The sequence below is a fragment of the Gorilla gorilla genome, chromosome 16, assembly GCF_029281585.2.
Source record: "Gorilla gorilla gorilla isolate KB3781 chromosome 16, NHGRI_mGorGor1-v2.1_pri, whole genome shotgun sequence".
NCBI classification, from domain to species: Eukaryota; Metazoa; Chordata; class Mammalia; order Primates; family Hominidae; genus Gorilla; species Gorilla gorilla.
In genome coordinates, this window is record NC_073240.2 from 21,006,447 (window position 1) to 21,021,937 (window position 15,491).

General features: G+C 36.6%; 1 protein-coding gene across 1 annotated transcript in view; it reads right to left on the reverse strand.

Annotated features, from left to right (window-relative positions):
• Positions 1-15,491, reverse strand: part of LOC115933177 (ankyrin repeat domain-containing protein 30B-like) — a 61,004-nt gene that overhangs the window by 31,784 nt on the left and 13,729 nt on the right. Inside the window, exons 6-8 of the mRNA XM_063698401.1 lie at positions 13,083-13,883; positions 7,804-7,834; positions 4,945-5,017 (exon numbers count right to left, since the gene is read on the reverse strand). Of these exons, the coding sequence (XP_063554471.1) occupies positions 4,945-5,017; positions 7,804-7,834; positions 13,083-13,883 (905 nt within the window). The remainder of the gene's footprint in view (positions 1-4,944; positions 5,018-7,803; positions 7,835-13,082; positions 13,884-15,491) is intronic.

A 15,491-nucleotide genomic window follows, 5' to 3' on the forward strand; every position in this document is an offset into this window, starting at 1 on the left:
GGGTTACTGAGCATGGAAAATAAATCATATTCAGAAAAAATTCACTCTTGTACATATTTCAAAAGGAATTAACTTCAAAGTATCTGCCTTACTCTGTAGTCCTCACCAAAAATAATAGGGCATTTCAACCAGAACACAATATGATTAAACACTTGACATATGCATAATTGTAGAATTTTTGTTAAAAACTATTCATGGCATGAAGAGAATTTTCAGAGTATGTCATGCGGAGTAGGAGTAGAACTCTGTAGAAGCTGATTCAGTTAGGAAAACAAGGGCTTAAAATAATAAGAATGATTTTTACAAGTTTTTGCTGATTAAGAACTGCTTGAATAAAAGGAAAGATTCATAAGGAAAACTTATATTTATGTTATTTTTAAATGAAAGCAAACAATCATTAGATAAAGTATGCAATTCATTCTTAATACACAACTTCAGAAAAGTAGAGCAAGCCTTCATAAAAAGAGAAAAATAAAAACATGTATTCGTGAAACATCTAACATATGCCAGACACATATTTGCAGACTTTTCTTCACCTTAGAAAAATGAGGATGACGATGACATTGGTGGTTACCCCACTTTCTGCATGCTAGTCATTCTAAGTTGTTAAGAACAAAATGATGAACAAATATGGCCCACTGTTCTCTGTTCAGAATGTCTTCCTCCTAGACTTTCATATGGCTTACTCCTCATCTTTGAGATGGGAGATTAAATGGCAGTTGCAGAAAGATCTACTCTGACCATAGAATTCCACTGCCACTCCCATACGCATGCTAATTATAAAGTTCTTCAATTTTCTCTAACTGAACATTCTCTGTTTTGTTTTAAAGAAAAAGTTATAGTGGCTTATAAGTGTTTTTTATTTGTTATTCTCTTCCTACTACTACAGCATAATCCCTCATCTTGGATATTCAGACTCACTGCCTAGCACACAGTTGGTACTCAGAAAGGAATTACTCCAGGTCAAAATATTGAAAATCTCATCAGGAAAGTCTCACTTTCCAAACTGCTATATTTCTATGGAAAATATGCAGTAGTAGCCTGCTGAAAGTTACCATCCCCTTACCCAAAATTAGAAATCCACATGCCTGTTCTTACTCCCCATTCTTGTGCTAACAATACTGCTTTCACATAAATGCCACTTTGATCATTTTGTCTTACATTTGTATACAGACTTTCCAGTTCAAAAAATGTTTTCACATTTGTTACAACATTATTTCATCACATGCAACTAAGAGGTAGATATGAGAGCTATTTTTATAAACCAAGTTAGTTGCATTTGGTTAAGTTAATTGATTTTTTCCAAGTTCCCATAGCTAGTAAGTGTCAGAACCAAATACAGACTTATCTTTTGACATCCACTCATTGCTGTTACCACTATGCAGCTGCTGCTTCTACCTAACTGGTGAGGCCTTTGCTATCTCTTCCACATCCACAGTTGTGACCTTGGAATACATCATTATTATTTGATACCTATGTGGTTGCAAACATGGCTGCCACAAAGAAACTCAAAGAGTTCTATTTGTGAAAAGAATGTCTACTTATTAAAATACTACTAAACCAAATTGTTGTTATTATAGTTTTACAGGTGTCCTATTTCTCATGTTTATCCAACTCCTGAAATGTTCCTTCAGATCTATACTGGATAATCAAAATATACCAATACTGATATTTTGAAGTCCCAGGCATTATCTTTTCAAGTTCCAAGTTGAGCAAGACTAAGACTACAGTTTAAACTCTTTCTCCCTGAATCCAATTAGAGCTTTTGTACATCTAGTTATACACAGAATCATATAATTGCCCATAAATCAATGCAGAGAAATTATTTAGTTTTTAGACAAACAACTTCAGAACTAAATAGATTCCTAGTGCCTTCTAAGCCTTATTTTCTTTTGCACTATTCTACACTGGCTTCAAAATTAATCCTGCAAATTAGCAGAATTGCACTATGCAGCTGTTATCTACTTGATACATGATTATAAAGTATGTTCTGATAAATGTCAGAAAATAATTTCTTGGTTTGCTTGTTTGTTTTTTGAGACGGAGTCTCGCTCTGTCACCCAGGCTGGAGTGCAGTGGCATGATCTGGGCTCACTGCAAGCTCCACCTCCCAGGTTCACGCCATTCTCCTGCCTCAGCCTCCCGAGTAGCTGGGACTACAGGCGCCCGCCACCATGCCCGGCTACTTTTTTGTGTTTTTAGTAGAGACGGGGTTTCACCTTGTTAGCCAGGATGGTCTCGATCTCCTGACCTCGTGATCTGCCGGCCTTGGCCTCCCAAAGTGCTGGGATTACAGGCATGAGCCACCACACCTGGCCCTTAGATTTTTTTTTTTTTTTTAGCTAAAATAACCTAGAACAAAAATTTACTCTTACATAGTTTATAGTATTGTAGAAATAATTAAAATTTAAAACGTTAAATTACATGTTATATTTTGCAATATCTCTTCCTAATTTACAGTTGTATTAATTACCTCTTGTGTGGAAAAATATGAAAGTTTAGTTTTTAATAGTACCTTATTTAACTGGGTTTGCATTGAAATAGTATAGGTTGTTTCTATTCTGAATGGCAAAAAGCTAAGTATAAATAATTGTATAAATTCTGCTTCTTCCAAGAAACAGAGAAAAAAAGAATAAATCATGGAGAGGGCAATGATTGATTAATGAAAATCATACATAGCCACTAAATAGAAACCTGTAAATAAATATGCTGACAATTGAGACAGCAATGCTCTAAAAAGCAGACACTGAAGAAATGTATTCTGTGAGAAAAAAAGTCTGGGGCAAATCATTTTAAAAAAGGTGAAAGAGGAGGGAGAAACAAACAAGAGACGTGACCAGTCAATCAAGTATGAGCTTCAGTCATGAAATAAAATGAAAAAAAACAACTATAAGACATATGATGAAACACATAAAGTACAGACTTTTGTTCATAATATATTCCTATAATGCTGATCAGTATTTACACTACAATTAGTTATTTGTTAATACCTGGGTAATAAAGATTTTAATTTTATTATTATATAATAAGACATTCAATTAGTTAAACATGGTCTTCAGCCAATACCTAAAAGCGGGAACATTCTTACTACAGAGAGAGAAAAAATTTAAAATGGAATGTTCCATAAACTTTTCACCTGAAGAAAGTACTGGTAATCAGAATTTTAGAGTAATGTATTCCTTGAAAAGATATGTTTAATAGAACATGAGTTTTGGATGGGCGCGGTGGCTCAAGCTGTAATCCCAGCACTTTGGGAGGCCAAGGCGGGCGGATCATGAGGTCAAGAGATAGAGATCATCCTGGCCAACATGGTGAAACCCTGTCTCTACTAAAATTACAAAAATTAACTGTGCATTGTGGCATGTGCCTGTAATCCCAGCTACACAGGAGGCTGAGGCAGGAGAATTGCTTGAACCCAGAAGGCAGAGGATGCAGTGAGCCGAGATCACACCACTGCACTCCAGCCTGCATGACAGAGAGACTCTGTCTCAAAAAACAAACAAACAAAAAAAAAAAGAACATGAGTTGAGATTAAAATTATTTTAATCTAAACTCCACTTGGAGGATACTAGAAAATATAGTGTAATCTTCTTTCCTATTTACTACATATCTCTGATTGTCTTCTTATTTGAGACATATTTTCACATGAATTTATGCATTCTAAATATTAAAAGAAAATATAAATTTAAGCCATATTTTTGAAATGCATTAGATTTAACTATAAGATATATCATGCATATTATCTCACTTGTAATATTCCATTATATGAAAATTCATTTGTCAGCTTATTTATTCACACTGAAAACCTCTTAAAATCCTTTTTATAGGCAAGACTGTATTCTGGGTACACTAGGATGCACACACGTATGTTTTCTAACCTGCAGTATCTCATAGTGATGCAAGAGCTCCAAAATGATTATTTAAATAACTAAATACAAAATCTTCCGTAATTTAAGATTTTCAAATATGATCAAAGATCTTTGAACAACATATTTAAAAACTGCAATTTAAAAATTCTGAAATTAAAATCTTACTATATGCTTATTCAGAGTCTCTGCTTCCAGAACTGGTTGTTTACTTGGGGTAAAATCTGCATTCTTCATTTAGATGAAGAATTTAAAGCATACTTTTAATGAAAAACTTAGAAAACACACTGGCATGCCTTAATAATACAGATTCTGAGAAACAGAATTTACATTTCTAAATTTCTACAATTATTTTTAAAATTAGAGATAAGTTCTCGCTATGCGCCCACACTGGTCTCAAACTCTTGGGCTCAAGCAATCCTCCTGCATCAGCCTCCCTGGTAGCTGGAACTACAGGCATGCACCACCATGCCCAAATAAATTTTCACAATTTCTAATATTATTTTGGTGTAATTAAAGAACCAAGAAGAGAAACTGAGAAAAAGCTCTCTCCTGAAAACTACGTGATACCAAAATAATACATGCCAAAAAAAAACCCTATATGCTATGTGGCACAGTTTCAGAACTGAACAGTATCAGAGAGATTCCTTGATTACTATAATAAGAAACTGGGTCCATCAAGACAAATTTAAGCATGAATTTTGTTTTAAGTTACAAAAGAATAATTTTAAAAGTCACAGTAAGTTTACTTATCCAAATAAATCTTTACCAGATTTTATATATTCTCTATTGTGGAATATAGAGAATTTTTCTAGTATAATGTTCCTGTCACTATGTATTCTCCAGCCCATTCCATTTTTCGGCCCTCACACCCTCAAAGTATTTACCAATCATTTGTTATTTACTAAAGAAAAAAAAATAACTGTTTAAATCAACTACTCATATTTCTATAAAATGTTTTTATCTGACCAACTTTATATTACCAACGTGAAATAATGATACATACACCACTGCTAAGAAATACTGTACAGAAATATATTGCAACTGAGAAAATCAACTTCACAAAAGAACATTTTACCTTGGTAGCAAGATTAAAGTCTTCCTCAACTTTTGTACACTGTGAATTTTCAATAGTCCGTGTGCCAAAAAGACTTTAAAGAAAAATGATACAACATAAATGAGCAAGTTCATATATTTAAAAAGAAAATCTGCTAGTTCATATCTTGGTGCTCACTCTATAAAATGAAAACAAAAAACAAAATTTGGGGAAAGACCAGTCCTCTGTATATTATATCATGTTTCTTGGTAGAATTAAAATATGTCCTCTGTTTTTAAAAATGATTTTAGTTACCTATTTTTGACTCTACCTCCCCAACCTAAAACATACAATAAAGACTGACTCTTAGTTACATAAGAAATAGTGACTGCCAATATAGTTGGCATACCCTGAGTATAATTCATCCTCACAAACTGTCCTCAATGATGAACTGGAAATGTACTTAATGGCTGACATAACTTTTGATATCTAAACTGGAACAAACTTGATAACCTAAAATAAGGAAGAAAGATACAGTTACCTTGTCCCTTATCCATTGTCTATCTCTGATTCAAAGACTAATCTGTGTCACTGGAAAATGACATTCTTTGTTTTTCAACATAAAAGCCACTTAAGAAGGCCCTGTTGCTTCCCTTCACCCTGAAACACTACAAAACAGTGCCCTGAAATATTTGAAATGTTGAAAAGCTGAACCTACAAATTTCAAGTTGCAAATGTATATTTGTTATTTGGAATATTTTTTCTCACAAAAATTGAAACATTAAAAATAATAAAATCTAACTACTTATTTTATACTTGTCCTTCCTTGTTCAGGTCTACATAAACTAGCAAAGCCTTAAAAATCTTCATAGGTACTTATACCCAAGGAGAGAGACTGCTAGAAAAACTGAGACCTGATAGTTGGATTTCTCTAAGTACTATATATACAGAGAGAAAGATCTGGAAGTGGGAGCCACTATATATAGTGAAAGTGTCTCTCTCACTTCCAGATCTTTCTTCTGCAGGGCTTCATGGCAGTCTCCAACCTTTAAATATTCAGCTCATCAAAGCACAGACTACTGAAAAGATAAACTCAATGACCAACCAAGAAGTTCTGTATTCACCTGTTCCTGAAAAACAACGAAATGGAGTCTCAGTCAGTCATTCACCTCCAGCATAAGCATGTTACCAAAAACCCAACTGAACCACGACTTACTTGCCAGTCAATCTTACCCCTGCTTTATATGTACATGGGTAGGACATCAGAGGCTTGGGAAAAGAGACAAAGGGGAGGGGACATCTGCCTTGGGCCACAGATCTATGTGACTCAGCAACCTTTAATCCCCTAGCATTCAAGGGGCTCTAAGCCACTCTTGTGAGATTTGGGGTGAAAGAACAGAATAGGAAATTTCTATCGGATTGTAGAGACCTTTCCCAGTGGCTCTTTTTTTTTTTTATCTTTCAATAGAAAGCTTGAAGTTTGCCCATTCCTCCAATTAAACAAGCAAAAAAGCAGTGACCTATTCAGGACTTCTTTGAACCCTATTTTAGTATGCTCTTCTAGATAACTCCCAATGTCTTCTGTGTTTTTGTTCCTCTAATTTATCTTTAATCCAACTTGTCATAAAATCCAACATTCTGATCTCTTTGGTAAAACCCTTACTCCTACCAATCCTGGGATTGTTTCTTTTCAAACTTGGCCTTTCCCTGATAATTCCATTCTTATCTACTTCCACTGGGTTCTCCAGCTAATTCCATTCTTATCCTTTTCCATTTGTTTAATTAGACCCATTCCCTCTTCCTATTATTCAAACACTCACCTACATGATGATATAAAAACAAGAGTAATGGGCTTTGAAATCAGTTTAAATATTACTTCTGCTACCTCCTATATTTAAATAAGTCACTTTGAGTTTCAGACTCTCCATCTGAACAACCATTTTTCCAGGATATTAAATACATGTTGAAATATGAAAGTATTTTGATTAGCCTCCAAGAGTCCTTAAAATCCTAAAATTCCATGTGCCTTTTATTTTAGCTATAGAAAAATGGTGCTGGCAGAAAGGAATAAAACAATAGAAGAAAAGAACACCAAGCAAAGCAGAGAAGAAAGTAATCAGGAAAAGATTATAGAAAAGTCATGGAAGAAGAAAAAAAGACTCTAGAAAAAAAATGAAAAATGCCTGCAACTAGGCAGGGTACTGCTTTGAAGAAAAACTAAACTTGGAAGTCAGTCAATAGAGAATTCTATAAGATATAGCCTCTAAATATGATTAACATAACATATCTATATCTATTCTCCACTAAGAGTAAAATAATCCATCTATAGATTTACCTGGTCTTCCTTATGAAACAAAAGCCTATGTCTTGTGGCCACAGCTAAGTAAGATCTGCTCTAAACACTTTGATGATAATAACAAGGTACTGGTTACCGCTTTAACAGTTAAACATGTTAGAACAAAGTATTTGATGAATGAGTGTTCTAAGAGAAAACTCGAAAAAGAGTTAACCTATAACAAAATGTAACTTTGTGAATTGATCCAATCTGGACCTGTACCTTGATCTCAGTGATGCAGAGGTCTCCATCAATCTATGCCGAGGGAGAAGAGAAGGGATTGGGGACCAAAGTAGGCGGATGGCAAACTCAAGGGTCAGCTACTTTTTAGCTATGAATCATAGGCCAATTAATCAACCTCTCTGAACCACATTTGCCTGTTTAATACAAAGTAGGTGACAGTAGCACAGATGCTTTGCAAAGCTGTGTGATGACTATGTGAGATGATAAATATTAAGCACATAATATGCTGTCTAGCCCAGAGTAGAATACTCAGCAGATAGTGATTTCTTTTCTCTATATTTTCTGAGTTAACCTATTCGTTTTAAAAAACCGCAAAGTCTTACCTGAATATAGGCTCTACAGAACTCACATCCACTGTTAAAGAAAAAAAGTAAAATACATTAAATTAACAAATATAAATAGAAAATACAGAGTATTAACAACATAAGAGGGCATGATGGCAAATGCCTGTAATCCCAACTACTTGGGAAGGTGAGGCAGGAGGATCACCTGAGGAGCCCAGGAGTCTGAAAGCAGCCTAGGAGACATTGCGAGACTTCAACTTAACTTAAAAGAATCATGCATATTTTCGTGCATGATCCAGATCTTGTTTAAAAAAGCATAATATTCCAACACTTTGTTATGAAGACTCAGATGATTTGATATAAAGGTTTCCTTTGGGACCATACATTGAGACTATAGTAAAATTATTATTAAGTATACTCTTGGTAGGAAATTAATGCATTAAGAACACTTTTCCCCCCTTTACAGTTCTCAAATGCACAGAAAAATAGAATTTATCACAATCTGATCTCTACAAGTGAGCTACAGTATACAATAGTCATAATCCAAACAGAATCCTGTAAGATGGACAGAATATTGTATTATTATCAGAATTAGTGTAAGTGGACACTGTCAACCTTAGAAAGTATAATTTCTAGAAAAATGAACTAAGAGCAGTTAGAGCAGAGTACACAGTAGTCTCTCTTTATCTGCTCTATGTGTAGAAAGAAACACACACAACATGATTTCCCTCTGCTCTCATGCCACAATCATCAAAACAGAAGACTTCTGTGACCAAATGTGTGGAAGATTTTGTCCACCAAAAAATAAGCAATCAATTCTGTAGCAGAAACCAGCAAGTTGTCCTCTATTTAATTCCAACACTATCTATCTAGAAATAGTGTTAGATCCCACAGGCTGAGGGCTCAGTCTCACAAGACTGCCCTCCCACATCAGCTGCAAATGTGGGTCTCTGAATCATCTAACCAGCTGGTTTCAAGTTGGGATTCTCATGACTCCCTCTTTGGGTTTGATTAACGTACTAGAGTGCCCCAAGTACTAAGGGAAACACATTTACCAGTTTATTATGAAGGGTATCACAAAGGAGACACATGAAGAGATGCATAGAGCAAGTTATAGGAAAGGGGCATGGAGCTTCCATGCCCTCCCAGGGCACATCAGCCTCCAAACACTTCCATGTGTTCAGCTATCTGGAAGGTTTCTGATCCCAGTCCTTCTGGGTTCTAAAGAAAGCTTTATTACATAGGCATGAATAAGAAAAATCTCTGGCTCTTGGTAATTGACCTAATCTTCACCTCCTAGGAGGTTGAGGGGTGGGGCTGAAAGTCCCAACACATCATGTCTTCTTCTTTCTTGTGACCAGCTCCTATCCTGAAGCTACCTAGGGACTGCCAGCCATCACTCAATTATTAGCATACAAAGACATCACTTTGGAGATTCTAAACATTCTATGAATTGTACACCAGAAAACAGTGTTGAAGACCAAACATAGATTTCACAATATAATATCCATGGTTTTGATTTCTGTGATTTCAGTTATTCATGGTCAACCATAGTCCAAAAATATTAAATGGGGAATTCTAGAAATATGCAAGTCATAAGTTCTAAATAATGTGTCATTCTAAGGAGTATGATGAAATATTAAGACATCATTTTCCATCTCACCCAGGTCATGAATCATTCCTTTGCATATGCTATCTGCCCATTAGTCATCAAAATGGTCTGTTTCTGAGTCCCAACCATCAACATTATCATGGCTCAATGATCCACCATCACATGAAGCAGATGATCCACCTTCTGATATGTAGTCAGATAGCCAGAAATAATTAGTAGCCTAACACCACATGACAACTCCTACCTCATTCACCTGACTTCATCTCATCACATAGGCATTATAACATCTCACAGTCATCACAAGAAAAAGAAGGGTGAGTACAATACAAGACACTTTGAGAGACCGTATTCACCTAACTTTGATTACAATGTATTGTTATTGTTTTATTTTATCATGACTTATTCTTAATTTCTTACTGTGCCAAATTTATAAATTAAACTATCATAAATATGCATACATAGAAAAAACATGTATATATAGGGTGTCATACTATCCACAGTTTCAGACATTCAGCGGGTGTCTTAGAAAATACCCCCCATGGATAAGGGTGAATTACTGTACTTATTTGTGTGTGTTTGTTTATGTTTGTGTGAGAGAGAGACACAACACAGATCTCCACTCTCCACAAGAAGCAGATAAAAAAGACAACACTTTTCCTCACACTTTACCCTTAGGTTTTGACAATTCTGGAAAAATATTGGCATGTGTACTTACCAGTCTAGATAATTTTCCAGACCCTGGGTATGTTGGCTGCTTCAGTTACAAAAAGTTAGGTAGGATCTTGGGAGATTTTTTCTTCGACATCAGAAATATCAGCCATATCAACAGTATACTTAACAACCCTAAAATAATTCTTTTGAACGGATTACCACTGAAGAACTTGTAAGTTAAATCTAATTGACTTTTCAGTAATCTTACTGCTTGAAATTCTCACATTTAAAAGTAACTCCTCTCCTACTTTTCATTAGCCACTGCTCAATCTCCTTTACCAAGTCTTCTGACTCTGTGAAATGTTGATACTCCCAGGGTTTTGTCAATGGCTTTCTTCTTATTCTACATCTTCTGCATCATGGATAAGCTCATTGAGATCTATGGCTTTGCCTAATAATTATAATAAAATTATTCTAAGCCTACATCTCCAACCAGAGTTCTATCTCCAGCTAGAAATACGTATAAACCAATTACCTACAGAAAATATCCCACATGAATGTTTCATTGAACTCAATATGTAAAGAAAATGGTTGGTCTGTCCCATGACTATTTGCACTTCTCTGCTGACCTGACAATTTTCTTTTCTTTTCTTTTCTTTTCTTTTTTTTTTTTTTTTTGAGATGGAGTCTCGCTCTGTCACCCAGGCTGGAGTGCAGTGGTGAGATTTCGGCTCACTGCAAGCTCCACCTCCTGGGTTCACGCCATTCTCCTGCCTCAGCCTCCTGAGTAGCTGGAACTACAGGCGCCTGCCACCACGCCCAGCTAATTTTTTGTATTTTTAGTAGAGACGGGGTTTCACCCGTGTTAGCCAGGATGGTCTCCATCTCCTGACCTCATGATCTGCCCACCTTGGCCTCCCAAAGTGCTAGGATTACAGGCACCATGCCCAGCCCTGACCTGACAATTTTCTACTCCTTCCCCATGAGCATTGTAAATGCTCATGCACAGTCTGTAAACTTAAGACCTGAGATTTTCTCTGTCCCCTAGCTTTTTTAACTCAATAATAACTAAACCATATTAACTGTACCTCTTTTCTGCCCTTGCTTTATCTTTCCAGTGACACTGGAAATACAAACTTATTATTTTATATTTATATTTCCTACTTAGACATGGCCCCTTAACTGATAGCTTTCACAGTGAAAAAGAAACCCTACCAATTACTATTGTTATTTTTTAAGTTAAAAAAATTCAGTAAAACAAATCAAAATAAAATAATGGCAAAGAAAGACATACAGGTTTAAATCTGTAAATTGAGCTTCTGAACTTGATTTCTTTTACCCTGGAAGGGTCAAATTTTCATAATAGATTGATACTAGGCTACAGATTGGTGACAAAAAAAAAGACTATAGCATGAACTACTACAAAAGCTTACTTTGTCTTTAAATCTTTTTATGTAATTACCCTCCATCTATCTTCTATGTGAAGGGCCAGCAAACTGTGTATCACAGGCCAAATTCAGCTTACCAAATGGTTTTTTATACATAGTTTTCTTGGAGTGCAATCATGCCTATTTGCTCACACATTATCTATGGTTGCTTTCACTCTACAATGCAGAGTTCAATAGCTGTTATAGAGACACATGGCCTAACATATTTCTTTTTCTTTTTCTTTTTCTTTTTTTCAGATGGAGTGTTGCTCTGTCACCCGGGCTGGAGTGCAATGGTGCGATCTCAGCTTACTGTAGCCTCCTCCTCCTGGGTTCAAGCAATTCTCCTCCCTCAGCCTCCCAAGTAGCTGGGATTACAGGCACGTGCCACCAAGCCTGGCTCTTTTGCATATTTTTAGTAGAGATGGGGCTTCACCATATTGGCCAAGCTGTTCTCGAACGAACTCCTAACCTCACGATCCACATGCCTCAGCCTCCCAAACTGCTGGGATTATAGGCGTGAGCCACCACACCCAGCGGTCTAACATATTTTCTATCTGGCACTTTACAGGAAAAGTTTGCCAATCTCTGCCTTATACCACGACCAGAATGCCCTGATGCTCAGATCCAATCTTGTGACTCCCCTGCTCAAACTTTTCCAATGAATCCCTGCAAAAAACATTGCTGGCTTCCTATGCCTAGTAATTATTTATTCTTTTTTTTGCTGCAGAAACACAAGTTTATTTAGATATTCATTATTCCATTACCCCCATTCCATCTCAAAAATAGAAATCATTCTTCTAAGCTAATCACAGTAATTACATTTGCTTTCCTAGTGACTGGCTTAGAAATGAGCATGTGGTATAATCCAGCCAACAAAATGTTACAGGAAGATTATTGCAACCTTCCAAGTTTTCTCTCTATTTAAAAGAAACATGTGAACAAAGCAGCCCTTCCAGCCTTTAAATATTGTCTTGAGAGAGCATGATGAGTGGAGCTGTTGCTAATTAGCCAACCAAAAGTGGGATCCTGACTGGGCACAGTAGCTCACACCTGAATTCCCAGCACTTTTGGAGGCCAAGGCGGGGCTATCACGAGGTCAGGAGTTGGAGTTTGGCCAATATAGTGGAACCCTGTCTCTACTAAAAATACAAAAAATCAGCCAGGTGTGGTGGTGGGTGCCTGTAATCCCAGCTACTTGGGAGGCTGAGGCAGGAGAATTGCATGAACCCAGGAGACGGAGGTTGCAGTGAGCCGAGATCGCTCGCACCATTGCACTCCAGCCCAGGCAACAGTGCGAGACTCCATCTCAAAAACTAAATAAATAAAATAAAATAAAAAATACAAAAGGGATCCTATGATATCCCTGTACTACCGAAACAACTTTGGTTCCTATGATTTTAGCCACTGTTAGTTAGTTCATCTAGTATTTACAACCAGAAGTATTGTGAGAATTTTTCCAGGGCCTACAGAATAAGATCCATTTATTTCTACACTGTTAAAAAGTGTTGCCTAAGCTTGCCTTATTTAGATATTCAAGTCATTCCCAACAACTCCCATATCACACTTTTTTCACTAGGGAACCCAAAGTGCCAATAAACCCTGCAAAGTTCATTCAAGCGTCTTACCATTTGTACTTGCTTTTGTAGATGTTTCTTTTGTAGGACATGCAATCATATTAGATGTTCCTTTTTCCAAAACTTCAGTTTTATTAGGTGTTACTCCTGCCACGCATTCAGTCTTTACAGATGTTTCTTTTTCCTCCCATGTGATCTTCCTAGGTCTTTCTTTTGCTGGCCATGAAAATTTCTCAGATGTTTCTTTTGTAGGCCTCAAAATTTTCCTAGGTGTTTCTTCTGTTGACTGTTCAAACTTTCCAGATGTTGCTTTCCCCAGACATTGAATTTTGGCAGATGTTCCCTCCACCAAGTGTGCAGCCTCATCAGGTGTTTTTTCCACCAAGCTTTCAGCCATGTCAGGTGTTCTTTCCACCAAGGGTGCAGCCTCGTCAGGTGTTTTTTCCACCAAGCTTTCAGCCGTGTCAGGTGTTCTTTCCACCAAGGGTGCAGCCTCGTCAGGTGTTTTTTCCACCAAGCTTTCAGCCGTGTCAGGTGTTCTTTCCGCCAAGGGTGCAGCCTCGTCAGGTGTTTTTTCCACCAAGCTTTCATCCGTGTCAGGTGTTCTTTCCGCCAAGCGTGCAGCCTCGTCAGGTGTTTTTTCCACCAAGCTTTCAGGCGTGTCAGGGGTTCTTTCCACCAAGGGTGCAGCCTCGTCAGGTGTTTTCTCCACCAAGCTTTCAGCCGTGTCAGATGTTCTTTCCACCAAGGGTGCAGCCTCATCAGGTGTTTTCACCACCAAGCTTTCAGCCGTGTCAGGTGTTCTTCCCGCCAAGGGTGCAGCCTCATCAGGTGTTCCTGTAGATGTTCCTTCTGCCAAACACACAATCTGGTTAAATTTTCTTTCTGCTTAAATATCATCCTCCTGACTTCACCTGGCAAACTTCTACTTATTCTGTACGCTTTCCTTAAATATTACCAAACTTTTCTTTTCTCTCTTCTCTTTTTTTTGATGGAGTCTTGCTCTGTTACCCAGGCTAGAGTGCAGTGGCATGATCTCAGCTCAATGCAATTCAAGCGATTCTCCTACCTCAAGCGACTCTCTTACCTCAGCCTCCCAAGTAGCTGGGATTACAGGCACAGGCCACATCACCTGGCTAATTTTTTATATTTAGTAGAGACGAGTTTCACCATGTTAGTCAGGCTAGTCTCAAACTCCTGAGCTCAAGCAATCCATCTGCCTTGGCCTCCCAAAGTGCTAGGATTACAGGAGTGAGCCACTGTGCCTGGACACTACCAAACATTTTAAAGCTTTAATTCTTCACCTTGGATATAAAATTTCTGACACATGCTGAATATGGTAATGGCATGACATAGTAAGTAATAATTATAAGCTCCAAAAGGGGTTCTGGCACAGAGTAAACACTAAATAAAGTAATAAATAATAAAAAAGATAATAATAATAAGAAAAATGCTTAGTATCTTAATAAAGAAGCAAATAAAAAATGACAATGATAACAACAAGGAAGATACTTAGTACCTTAAAGATACCTGACAGTTATTTGTTAAGTGGACAAGCAGATAAATGAATAAAAAACATTTTTAAGGAAATTCTGTTGGAAAAATGCAGAAATTCAATAGGCACAGCTCTTCTGTATTATGAGCACCTTAAAGACCCAAACTATGTGTATTCCATCTTTGTCTCCTGCAACTTGCCAAACCTAACTTATAGAGGTCCTTTGATAAATATATAATAAAGATGTGCTCATACAGTTCATATTGTACAATGCATTGTGTCACATTTAGGTATCACAGTAGCATTTTCATTATTGTGAAAAGTTTTTGTAATTTTTTAATAATTTTTTGTGTTTAGAGTTAAACTATTTGAATATTTATAATGATAATATTTTGGCTATTAGAGTATCTTGCTGTAACAAAATTACTATTAACACACTAATTATCCAGTAGATAGAACAACATACCTTGCTCTAATGAAGTAAATATATCTTATTTGGTTTCAACTTAGACGGAATGAAGTTGATAATAGTGAGACCTTGTTGGTACAAGACTATGTAACATAACCTGCGCTTCTCAACAAAGAATTGCTTTTCCAACTTCTGCACTCAGTAGGTATCTTTGAAAGATAATCTCCTATTGGTACCGATGCACCCTGGCTAAGTTTTGTAATTCTTGCTGACATTTGTTTATGGTGCCAGAAAAGTATTATTAAATTCCAAATTCTAAAGATAGTTACTTTTTTAGTGACACAAGTCACTTTGTCACACAGTTGATCCTTGAATAAGGGTTTTCACTCTAGGAGCCCACTAATAGATTTTTCTTTTCCTTTCCCACTGCAAGATGGCAAGACAAATCTCTCCTCTGCCTTCTCCTTATCAGACTACTCAACATGAAGGCAGTAAGAATGAAGACCTTTATGTATAATAATTGACTTCCACTTAATAAATAGTGAATATATTTTTT